Source organism: Gouania willdenowi, chromosome 13 (genome assembly GCF_900634775.1).
Source record: "Gouania willdenowi chromosome 13, fGouWil2.1, whole genome shotgun sequence".
Lineage (NCBI taxonomy): Eukaryota > Metazoa > Chordata > Actinopteri > Blenniiformes > Gobiesocidae > Gouania > Gouania willdenowi.
Genome location: NC_041056.1, coordinates 31,078,499 through 31,090,653, shown reverse-complemented (window position 1 = coordinate 31,090,653; position 12,155 = coordinate 31,078,499). Strand labels below are relative to the sequence as shown.

Here is a 12,155-nt window from a genome sequence, read left to right as displayed (position 1 = left end):
TGAAGAAAAATTGCTGTGGCAAGTAATCTCTAATCATTTTTACTATTGGTAGGATATTCTGTTGTGATATGTGATTGTCAAAGGTGAAAGTATTGGATTACAAGTAATTGCATTACAGTAATTCAGTAGCTTTTATGGGTATTTGTACTTTTTGGAGTATATTTTTACATCAGTAAATTTACTTGTACTTAAGTAAAGTAGTTTGTTACATTTCTGCACCCCACCGTGAGTGAGTAAATTATATTTTTTTGTTTTAAAATGATCAACGGACATTTAGAAACTACAAAAAATGAAATGACCGGACGTCAATCAAAGCCGACCAACCAGATCAAATTAGGTCTGGTTATTTTTTCAGTTTTAGAGTTAATACATGGGTGTGAAAGTAACTAGTAACTACTGTATTTAATTGAGCTACCTTTTACTTGTACTTCAGTATTTTATTTATGACTTACTTGTACTTACTAGAGCACAAGTTCAATCAACTACCTGTAGTTCTACTTGAGTAGAATATATCAGTACTCTTTACACCTCTGTGGATTGTTGTGATGTTTTCAGGTATAATCTTACACTTTTCTATGATTTCTTTGCATCAGGTTTGTTGTGGTGTGTGGAGATGGAGAATACATCATCTACACTGCCATGGCCTTGAGGAACAAGAGCTTTGGCTCAGCTCAGGAGTTCGTCTGGGCTCACGACTCCTCACAGTAAGTCTTTGTTCATCTGAAACAAAAATGTATACGTGAAGATACAACTTGGAAAGAACAGATCAAATATATTTCTACTTCTAATAGGAATGTAACGAATAATCGCAAGGCAGTTAAAAATTGATTCATAGGTATCACGGTTTATATCGATACTCTGAAAATTGAATCGTAGTACTTTTTTTGAAACAGCAGAGGGTGCTATCTATTTATCCTTCTCTTGTCGAGAAGCGAAGGCAGCGGGCGGAATCGCCTACTACTCTTAAACGTGTTCATAAACGATTCCTTACCCCTTTAGCACTGAAATAATATCTGTAATATTACGTGAATATCTGTAAAAGTCACGTTTTTCTATTAGCTCTGTCTAGCATAGCGTAGCATCTGTTCTTCACTGCAAGAACAGCTGCATGCCAACCGACCACTGGGCTACCAGCGCCCTCTGCTGGTCCAAACAAATATCAGATGTAAATACAGTGAAATGAATGAATGATTTTTTTTTTTTTAAAGTATAATTGTTAAGGCGCAAAATACATTTTCAGTTGCACTTTTAAAAAGAAAAAAAACTATTGTGCAGTTTTGCATTGTTCACTGTAGAACCAGAATATAAATTAATAGGCTTCTTCTTCATTTGTATTATTCCTTTTTTTAAATTTCATTCAGGATTTATTTTTAGTTAAATTGCATTGTTTTGAATAGTTTATCAAGGGATTATTTTGACAATGAAAAATAAAAGGAAAATAGTAAAGTATTTTCTCAAGAAATATAAAGGAATATTTTTCAGTCATCATTTGTCTACAGTCCCATTTTGTAAAATAAATCATGAGAGAATCGTATTGTGAACCCAGTATTGGGAATCGAATCGTATCGGGCGTTGAGTGAATCGTTACATCTCTAACGTCTAAGCAGGTTGGAGTTGGCTGTAAATGTTAACTTTAAGAAATAGCTTGCTTTAAGTTTAGTATCTGGATGTGATGATAACATTATGTTCGTATCAATCAAAAAATAGTACTTTTTTTTGTTTTTTTTGTTTTTTTACAGTTCCAGCACCTGCTTAATGCTGGCTAAACTTTACTTCTGTTGGGAAAACAGTTCCTACACTTCAAGGCATGATCTTCTGACAGTGTGCTATACCATTGGGCAAAAAAGAAATCAACAATCACTATCAATTTAACAGGCAAAACCTTAAATAAATGAGGCATTGTAATCCTCACAAGGACATACTGTACATTCTTCAACAGAATGTATGTATATGTATGTCATAGCATAAACGCTGCTGTGGCAGGCATGCATAGATCTGTAGTAAAATGGCTGATAATGACATCCAAATGCTGCACCCACCGGCTTTTCAACGACTAATTTCTCATTTCTTGGTTAGTGCAACGACAAAATCCGTCCACCATGACATTCCTGCTCTTCTTAGCAATAACATTACGATCAAGGAACTGGATGACATTTTATCAAAGAGTTACATTGAACTGGCGATGCAAAGAATATCTCTGACGTGACTACAGCAACATGATATATGAACGCTGATTGGCTGAAATCTTTGAAATGGCAATTTCTAAATTCAATTCTTCTAAAAGTTGATATAAATGACTCCAAGTACATTCCTTACACAAATTAGTTACAAAGTTTTATTATTGAGCTTTAGACCTAGAATATCTAAAGTGCGTTCATGTGATGGGTTGTGTATTGCTTTAAATCCAGGTGCTCCCAGAAGGCAACTGGAGTCAAAAGACAAACTTAAACAGAACAATAACTATTTTATGAAATATTTCATATTAATAGGAATCAATTATTATATCTTTTTTATTAATAATAATTCAAATACAATAACAATAACACTGTGAAACTTGAAACTGAGTTGGAGACAAACAAATTACAATTTAGAAATTGACAATACTTTAAAAAACAATATTTTAAAAGTAAACTTTAAAAGATAAATGAGAGAAATTGTAGCCTAATAAGCTTTTTAGTTTTTAGTTTTCGTGTGACAGTGAGAGGTTTCTTTTACAGCAGCATCCCAGATCATCTCACAGTTCAAATTAAGGGTTGGAATATATTACATTATTATACAATTATATAATGAACTCATTAATTAATTTTTTGCAGGACAAGACGTGCATAGTTGTCACGAAAAGATGTGTTGACACTAGATGTGTCAACATAAAACGAAAAATGCAGAGATGGGGGGAAAAAATCCACAAATGATCCGTGGAGTCCTCTGAGAGGATGCTGAGGACACCAAGGACAGAAAGTCACCCCAATTCACCAAATGTAGAATTAAAACATATAAACACTCAGGACGACCCGGTTGATGAATGGGTTGACAGACCAAGGTTGGCAGAAGGAGGCTAGGAAGGATTTAAAGGATTTCATTAGTCTGTGACTCACAGAGCGTTTCAGTATTTGTAGCCATTTCTTTTAATTTAGAAAAAGGTTTTCCCACAAACGCAGGACGTTTACTTTTAATACGCTGGTAGTTTTTCAAGATTTCAGCACTTCACTGAATAGCATCATTCCACGCTCTGCATCGGTACCTCCAGTCGCAAAGTTCTATCTGATGAAGCGGGTTTAACTGGTATAAAAAAATCCCCAGTTCTAAGGTTTTCAATACTTAATAACTCTAATGTACCAGCAATTATACTTTTGAGTTGATACATGACATTATGGGGGACATTATTCTCATAATAACTGTGTGTGTGTGTGTGTGTGTGTGTGTGTGTGTGTGTGTGTGTGTGTGTGTGTGTGTGTGTGTGTTTGTGTGTTTGTGTGTGTGTGTGTGTGTGTGTGTGTGTGTGTGTGTGTGTGTGTGTGTGCGTGCGTGTGTGTGTGTGTGTGTGTGTGTGTCTGACCTACTACTCACACCTGCCAAAGTACAACTGACATTTCCCACGCTGTGGGCAAAGTATTCACACGAGGACATTGGTAGTTCATGCAAACTAAGGGAGGAGCAAACATATAAAAGCTTACATGCCCTTTATCCATATCATTCCTCATAGTGCTTTATGTGTATTGCAATCTGCATTCTCTCTCTCTCTCTCTCTCTTAAAAATGTTTTCTAATAAAAGGTTTACTGTCAATGAGGTTTTGCCACAGCTCTTTGACAGTGAAAGTGCCATAAAGGAGAATGTGTTTGACAGGATTTTGTGTTGAGGAGGACTCTTGACACTCATTTTCATCTGATGAGAATGAGTGTGTTGACCCTTCAGCATACACAATCCCCTTGAAAAATGGAAAGACCAACATTAATCAATATGGTTAATTCTGTGAAAGTCATGAATCCACACCTCAAATTAGAAAATATTTAGATGAAATATTTTTAAGATACACTAACTCTAAAACTGACAGTTTGACCTGATGGAGGCGCTGTAGGAAAGGTCATATCATCACCACAACCAATAGAATTCATACTCTAGTGGTCATTAGTGTAAAAAAATTGATTTGGTTGAAATCTACTCAAGATAAATTAAGTCTAATTTAAAAGTTTGGGCTGGTGATGGTGCTAGAGAACACATCAAGGTTTCATTATCGAGGGGTTATTTATGTGTTCAACTAATAAACAAAGTGCCAGACATGCAAATTTGGTCTACAATTTTCTCAATTTTCCCTGGGGTCAGATTTACTCTAAGGGTAATATGTGTTAGATTTGAGGATAATAGGAGGGTTAAATGAACAGATTGGTGCACTCGTGTCATGCCACTGTGTGATGAGACTCTGAAATGTCACTAAGGGTATAATTAATGCTATGCGTAATATCAGTGCTGCTCTCAGTCATCAATAATAACTATAATAATGCATTATATTTTATACAGCATTTTCATAGACACTCAAAGCACTTTACATTGCATTCATCTTGATCAAGTGCTGCAGCACTCTTGCCCCACAAGCACAAACAGGATATGTTCAGTAATATCCTCCTTGGCTAATGTTGGTGTTGTTAGATGTGGTCAAGTCTCATTGGCTTTGCGTCTTAAAACACAACCAGCTGCAGTTATTTTGTGCATTCCCTCTTTTCTGTCACAGACGGCCCTAATTCATTTTTCTGTTTAAGCTATAACAGCTCACAACTGGGTGTTAACTAATTTTTAAATATTTAGATTGATCTTTAAAACTGTAATTAGGTGATGGCTTGATGGTTATCTGTGTGTTTTATATCTTAGGTATGCTGTCCGGGAAAGCACCGCTGTGGTGAAAATATTTAAGAATTTTAAACAGAAGAAAGTCTTTAAACCTGACTTTGGAGCTGAAGGTGGGTTTTAACATTTATATATCTACTTATCATATATACATATGTGAGAATTGATGTACTTCCTACTACATCACAGGCATCTTTGGTGGCTTCCTCCTTGGTGTGAGATCCAACAGCAGCCTGGCCTTCTTTGACTGGGAGAATGCAGAGTTGATTCGTCGAATTGAGATCCAGCCTAAACATGTTGGTCCAGTGAAAGCTGAGCATCAAACTCATTGCTGTGACCTTTGAAATGATCATTTTCTCATGTCTCTAGATCTTCTGGTCTGATTCTGGAGAGTTGGTGTGCATCGCAACCAGTGAATCCTATTTTGTGCTGCGCTACTTTCCAGAGAGAGTGGCAGCAGCACAGGAATCCAAGGAGGACACCACAGAAGACGGGATAGAAGATGCTCTCGAGGTCAAACATTACAAAATCTAAAATGTTTCAGTGTCTTAGAACAATCTTATGTTTTGCAGGCTTTACTTCCTTTAATTATCTCCAGGTGCTTGGGGAGGTGCAGGAGGTGGTGAAGACTGGAGCTTGGGTGGGAGACTGCTTCATCTACACCAGCTCTGTAAACAGACTCAACTACTATGTTGGAGGCGAGATCATCACTATAGCCCACATGGACAGGTATGCTTAACCTTAAAGGTATGCAAGAGCCAAACTGATGCGTAGCACTCCCTCTAACTCGAGTTCTCCACATAGATTTGGGTCTGCCTGCCAAACCCTTTCGGAACCAGGGAGGGACATGAACAGAATGCTTGAAGCTGATTGGGCGAAGCCCTTGTCCACCATGATTTGTTTTAGCCAATCACACAGTAACAAATGATGATGTTGTCATCGGCATGCGCCGCAGAGATGCTGCTACAACAACAACAAGGCTCCGCTGGTGAAAATCGTAATGCTGCGGTCATTATGTCATTATTTTTGCAACACGAGTATGCAAATTAAGAGCACGTTAATCATCCTCCTGCATCAACATCTTTCTGTTTTTATTTGGAGCTATGCTAATAGCAGTAGCCCAGCTAGTTCCTCTCCCCGCAACTGCGCATGGACCAGTTTTGCTTTGACGCTTCTGCCTCGGCGCTTCTGCCTTTGTCACACCCGGATATCCCGCCCTAAACCACAACACTGCCTCATAATTGGTTCTAACCATTTTGGTTCGGATTTGATGGGAAAAGTACAAGAATATGACTCAGTGAGGGTCTGTTTACAGCAGCTGACTGTTAAATAATAGTTTTACATCTTTCTTCGCACAAGCCGTTGTGAAAGACCTAATAGTGAAAGGTTATTATTATTAGTATTATTCATGTTATAAATGTTAACGCTTTCTGCTCCTTACTACTGTATTAGCCTAATACCTGTTGAACAGTTCATATTAGTGTCTGTCTGGCAGACAAGAATATGGATATTGTACTATTGAAAGTGTCACTTTAAGTCACTCATTGAGAGTGATGCTGTGTCACGTTCTAAATGTGAGGAAACCATTTCTGTTCCTTATGTTGAATCTGGTTCTAAATCCCAACCCTACTGGTGAAAAGGCCTGTTTTTGTTGTGCCTTTTAAGAAGTTACATAAAGTGATGCATAGTAATAGTAGAGCAAAATGTGCACTTTTTGTTGAATTATTATCTATTATCTCTTTTCCTGCTTTAGGACCATGTACCTGCTGGGTTACATCCCAAAAGATGATCGACTCTATCTTGGAGACAAAGAGCTGAATGTGGTCAGCTACTCCCTGCTGCTCTCCATGCTGGAGTATCAAACTGCCGTCATGAGGAAGGATTTCAGCACTGCTGACAAGGTTTTACCCACTATCCCCAAGGAACAGAGGACCAGGGTTGCTCACTTCTTGGAGAAGCAGGTAGACATCTTTGTCTATCCATAATTAGAATATAAAGAAATGATAATGATTCTGAACATCAAGCACTCAGAAGGAACAACAGCTTCTTTACAATTGTTCCTATGTTTGTAAAGCTAAAGCAGAAATAGGACTGGATGGTAAAGGTTTGATATTGTGTGTTTGTGCAGGGCTTTAAACAACAGGCTCTGGCTGTGTCCACTGACCTGGAGCACAGGTTTGAACTGGCTCTACAGCTGGGAGAGCTCCAGACTGCATACGAGCTGGCACTGGAGGCAGAGGTCAGAGTCTTTACTGCTGGCTGCTCATAGGGGTTATCGAAGCACCCACATGTTTCTGACCCGGGCAATTTTCATAACATATTGAGAAGGAATAGTAATTAAACTGTTTTAAATTAGTGAAAGTACCGACACAAAAATCTGTTTTTTTAATCAAACGCTTCAGGCTAACACATAGGTCGACATAGGTCACAATAGTTGATTTTCCTTCAAGCCTTCAGTTTAAACGTTAGCTTACTGTTGCATCTCATTACTTCGGTCATGCCATGAAATGGACTTAAAATATATTTCCATCTTATTCACTTAGAAATGTCAAACTTTCTAAGTGGAAAACATATAAAATTTCATTTCTAGTGAAATACAAAAATGGATTGAAATACAGATGACCATTTGGTTTTAAGAACATTTTACTAATGAGAAAAAGGTGATGGCAACATAAACACTCCATTATAGAAAGCTGTTGTTGTTACTTCACAACCTATTTTGATAATACTAATATGTTTAGCAATGCTAATATTGACCCTTACCTAAAATGTTCACGTTTCTGTTCAATATTATTGTTTAGATTTTTTTCTCCAAATTATTGAACACACAATCTATCATTTTACAAAAATGTGGAAATTGCATATACAATGCCGGTTAGCAAATGTGTTGCTTACACTTGTTGCTAATTTGCATGATTGTAATGGTAGGCATATACAGTGTAGAGAATGTGTTAACTCCCCTTAGAATAAACTTAGTAACTAAAAATGGGAGCATTTGGATTTTTATTATTGAGGAAAGAATGTTGATCTGTGTTTTATACATTTGTCAGTTTGCTGAACCAAACTGTTCTTTATCAGCATATTTACTTTTTAGAATCAGGTGCATTAGTCCATTTAACATGCTGCTTGGCTGTCCATAACTAAGAACTCAGCTTTCATGTCACACTTAACGAACTGCTTGACATCGCATTGTTCTCGGGGTTCTTGCTGTCGGTGCTAATCCTGTGCCCTGTCTCCATGGCACCCTGACATACAGGGGCTTCAGTCGGAGCACAAATGGAAGCAACTGGCAGAGCTTGCCACCGCAAAATGCCAGTTCAATTTGGCTCAGGAGTGTCTGCACCAAGCACAGGATTATGGGGGATTACTGCTGTTGGCCACCACCTCAGGCAACATGGGCATGGTGGGGAAGCTGTCTGAGGGGGCAGAGAGGGATGGGAAGACTAACGTGGCCTTCCTCACATACTTTATACAGGGGAGGTGAGTTCATGAAGAGGAGGAAACTAGGAGTTATGATGGCGTATTAGGGCCACTTTAAAAAAAAAAAAAAGAAATCTGAGCACTATCAGATTATAGTCATAATATTTTGAGATTAAAGTTGTAATTTTATGAGAATATAGCCACGAAAGAAGCCATTTGCTCCAAATAAGTCTGGTTCTTTCTCTAAAACAAACACAAATGTCTGCAAAGTGACGTTAAAGTCCTTAAACTGATTATCACCACCGGTGTGGTGGTGATAATGGTCCAAAAGGTTCAGTATTTCACCATGTGTGAAGTATAATCTCACTAAATGTTCCACATTCTTCATAACGCACAAGGGAACGCAACAATCCGTGTAAATCCGTGTATCATTTGTTCATTCGTTTTTCATTATGTAACAAAAACTTGAAAAACAAAAAAACACTCATTATTTGATATTTGTTTCCAAAACCAAAATAAAAAAACGGAAAATGCCTTGTTTCCAAATTCAAGCTCTTTTGCTTCGGTACAGAAAATGGAAAACTGAAAACGAACACCTTTATTTGTTTTCTCCATTACCGATTTGCCAAAGTACGTGACCCGGAAGTGAAGCGTTACACATTCTGTGATATCTTTAGCTCTGCAACACTTAGGAGTCTCTAAATCCTCTTAAATGTCCGTGAGGAGGTTCTGTGCCCAACACCAGCTCAAGCAAAAAGGACACGTTTTGGATGCACAGCTGGAAGCAGCGATCTTGTCATGCCGAACTGCCGTTAGCATAGCCGTTAGCGTCGGATGAGTGTACACTTCCGGGTCACGTACTTTGGCAAATCGGTAATGGAGAAAATTAATAAAGATGTTTGTTTTCCGTTTTTCGTTTTCTGTACCGAAGTAAAAGAGCTTGGATTTGAAAAACAAGGCGTTTTTGTTTTTTTCATTTTGATTTTGTAAACAAATATCAAATAATGAGTGTTTTTTTTGTTTTTCATGTTTTTGTTACATAATGAAAAACGAATGAACGAATGATACACGGATTCGTGTACCCTTCGTTCTTTGGTCATTCAATTTTAAAACCAAATCAAAATAACAAATAGCGTGTTTTATTTGTTTTACTGACTTAAAACCAAAACACAAATACAGAAAAATCAAAAACCAGACAAGCAGCGTTTTTTCTGTTAATTAAATTGTTTGATATTTCGATATTCACGGAAAAACTATGCACGAGGGGACCCACAGACAGGGGAATTTTACCATGCCCGCGTTTGATAAAAATGGTCTTGTATCATGTTGTCCAGCTCACACATTTGTGTGTCAATGATGTTCCGTTAAAGAGTTATTGATGGTGCAAGTCTTAATCTGTGAATATCTTGCCAACTTTACAGAACCGTGTTACGGTCCAAATAGTAACCAAATAAACTGGTGATTGACTATCAACTGTGAGGCTGGTGTGAGGAATAGAAATTCTACGATGTGACACACTTGCAAAAACAATTAGTTTTTTTGAGGGCAGCAAAAATACACCAGTAGATTCATTACACCTCCTCTAGTGCCTTTAATCTCATAACATGTGCATGTTTTACGTAACATCCATTATTTTGTTTTGATTTATTGATGTTTTAATAACATTTCTATTCACCAGTTCAACAGTAATATGACTTGTGTAAAAGTCCGCTCCCGTCGGTGGGTCCACTCTGTGTTGTGAGATGAAAACATGAAGCTCTCGTCCATAGTTTCACACAAACAGATTTAAATTTAAAACAGAAAAATTCCGCTTATCTGATTTTTGAGTTTTCTGTTTTAAATAAACCACACCATGTATTTGTTTTTTTGGTTTGGTTTTAAATCAGAATAACCAAAGAATGGACTATATATAGCGCTTTATCACCACACTGAAGCAGTCTCAAAGCACTTTACATATCAGCTCATTCACCCAATCACTCTCACATTCACACACCAGTGGGACAGGAATGCCATGCAAGGCGCTAGTCGACCACTGGGAGCAACTTAGGGTTCATTGTCTTGCCCAAGGACACTTCAACACATAGTCAGGTACTGGGATCGAATCCCCAACCTCTCGATCAGAAGACGACCCACTACCACCTGAGCCACGGTCGCCCCCATACACAAGATCCTCTTTGTATTTCAGTTTTATTCTCATAAAATGACAGCTTTATTCTTGAAATTTTATGACTTTAATCTCAAAATATTATGACTTAAATCTCATAAAATTCCGAATTTATTAACATACGATTTTATTCTCATAAAATTGCAACTTTTTCCTCAAAATATTATGGCTTTAATCTCATAGTCCCAGGATTTTTTATTATGTTTATTAGCAAAGTTATATTGTAATTTTTGTGTGTACTTCCTCAGGGTGGACAAATGTCTGGACCTTTTGATCAAAACAGATCGACTTCCAGAGGCTGCGTTCCTGGCAAGAACATACATGCCCAGCCACGTCTCCAGGTAAAGTCTTCTCCAAGCAGATAACACAGTGTCCTACAAATGGAACTATAAATTAGGTCGAGAGACTAATGAAACATGTGCTTGATGTATTGTTTGTGTGCCTGTGTTCCTCCAGGGTGATCAAACTGTGGAAAGAGAGTCTGTCCAAGGTCAACCAGAAAGCAGCAGATGCTCTGGCTGACCCGACTGAGTACAGCAACCTTTTCCCAGGCCTCCAGCAGGCTCTGCTGGCTGAGCAGTACCTGCAGCAGGCTCGCACCGGGGTCAGAGCGGCTTCTGAGTACGCACTCATCACAGTGAGTAGGATGAACTGGTCATATGTATAAAAGAAAGTCTACGGCTGCTCAAACTGCTAAATTGTGTGTTTGTAAAGTAAATGTGATTATTCTCTGTGATAGTTTTTTCTGCTTACTGCTCTCTTCTTTAGCCGAATGAGGATCGTGATGTTTTGGAGGAAGCTGCAAGTTTCACACCCAAAGAAGCAGATCTTGTACAAGAGGTGAGGCTAAAGACCTGGTGCATATATAGCTTTTATTCTTGTATAAATTACATTTAATATACATTGACAACATGATACCTGTAGGCCCTCAATTGTTGCATAATAAACCGTGGCTCTGTTTACATGAGGGCTTTAATTCGCTTTTAATTCAGAATAAAAAATGAAATGTTCTTTATGAAAAGATTAAAAATGTTTATTCTGAATAAAAATGGCCATTCCTAATTGTACTTAAATCCAAAGTATGTGGCTGGGTTATTCTGATTTTAACTTCGAATTGAATAATTCCCCAATCTTCATTCTGTTTTAAATTAATTCCGGTCATTTTGCGCATGTTAGTCCTGTTGATGATGCGCTGGCGAGCACGTAACCCAAGATGGCCGTCTGAAGCAAGCGTTGGACTTCAGCCGAGACTATTTATTTAATAAAAGCCTTAGAAGACATGGATATAATGAAAATTGTGGATGGACAGAAGCAGAAACATGCAGACATTCACGGACATAATACACACACACGGGGACATGAAGCACTGCACCAGGACACAGAGCTTCACTAATGCAACGCGGGTCATTATCATCATCCTGTATAGTGGAGGGAGAGCAGCCTTTGCATTCACCGCTGGCTTTGATTGGCCAAAGTACAGTCTTCTATCTCCTTCTACTTATCAGCGGACCAAAGTGAAACAGTATGTAGTTTTGAAGCTGCAACTCGACAGTAACAATGTTGTAGTGTTTCTTTCATTAGAGTTGAATATGTGACGTTCTCCCCCTGTCCAATCAGAACCCTTCGAAACCCCCAGACCTAAAGCGGAATTGAATACAGGCAATTAAACGTGTTTCCATGTAAACCTCAATTCAGAAATGTAAACACAAAGCAGAACACTTTAATTCTGAA

At 38.0% G+C, this 12,155-nt stretch overlaps 1 protein-coding gene across 2 annotated transcripts in view; it reads left to right on the top strand.

Annotated features, from left to right (window-relative positions):
- LOC114474714 (coatomer subunit beta'-like) overlaps positions 1 to 12,155 on the top strand; it is a 28,878-nt gene that overhangs the window by 13,942 nt on the left and 2,781 nt on the right. For both annotated transcript variants that reach the window (XM_028465186.1, XM_028465187.1), the window contains 11 exons: positions 594 to 704; positions 4,865 to 4,953; positions 5,030 to 5,136; positions 5,210 to 5,353; positions 5,439 to 5,569; positions 6,594 to 6,801; positions 6,969 to 7,079; positions 8,097 to 8,320; positions 10,673 to 10,765; positions 10,881 to 11,061; positions 11,193 to 11,264. In XM_028465186.1, coding sequence (XP_028320987.1) covers positions 594 to 704; positions 4,865 to 4,953; positions 5,030 to 5,136; positions 5,210 to 5,353; positions 5,439 to 5,569; positions 6,594 to 6,801; positions 6,969 to 7,079; positions 8,097 to 8,320; positions 10,673 to 10,765; positions 10,881 to 11,061; positions 11,193 to 11,264 — 1,471 coding nt within the window. The remainder of the gene's footprint in view (positions 1 to 593; positions 705 to 4,864; positions 4,954 to 5,029; positions 5,137 to 5,209; positions 5,354 to 5,438; positions 5,570 to 6,593; positions 6,802 to 6,968; positions 7,080 to 8,096; positions 8,321 to 10,672; positions 10,766 to 10,880; positions 11,062 to 11,192; positions 11,265 to 12,155) is intronic.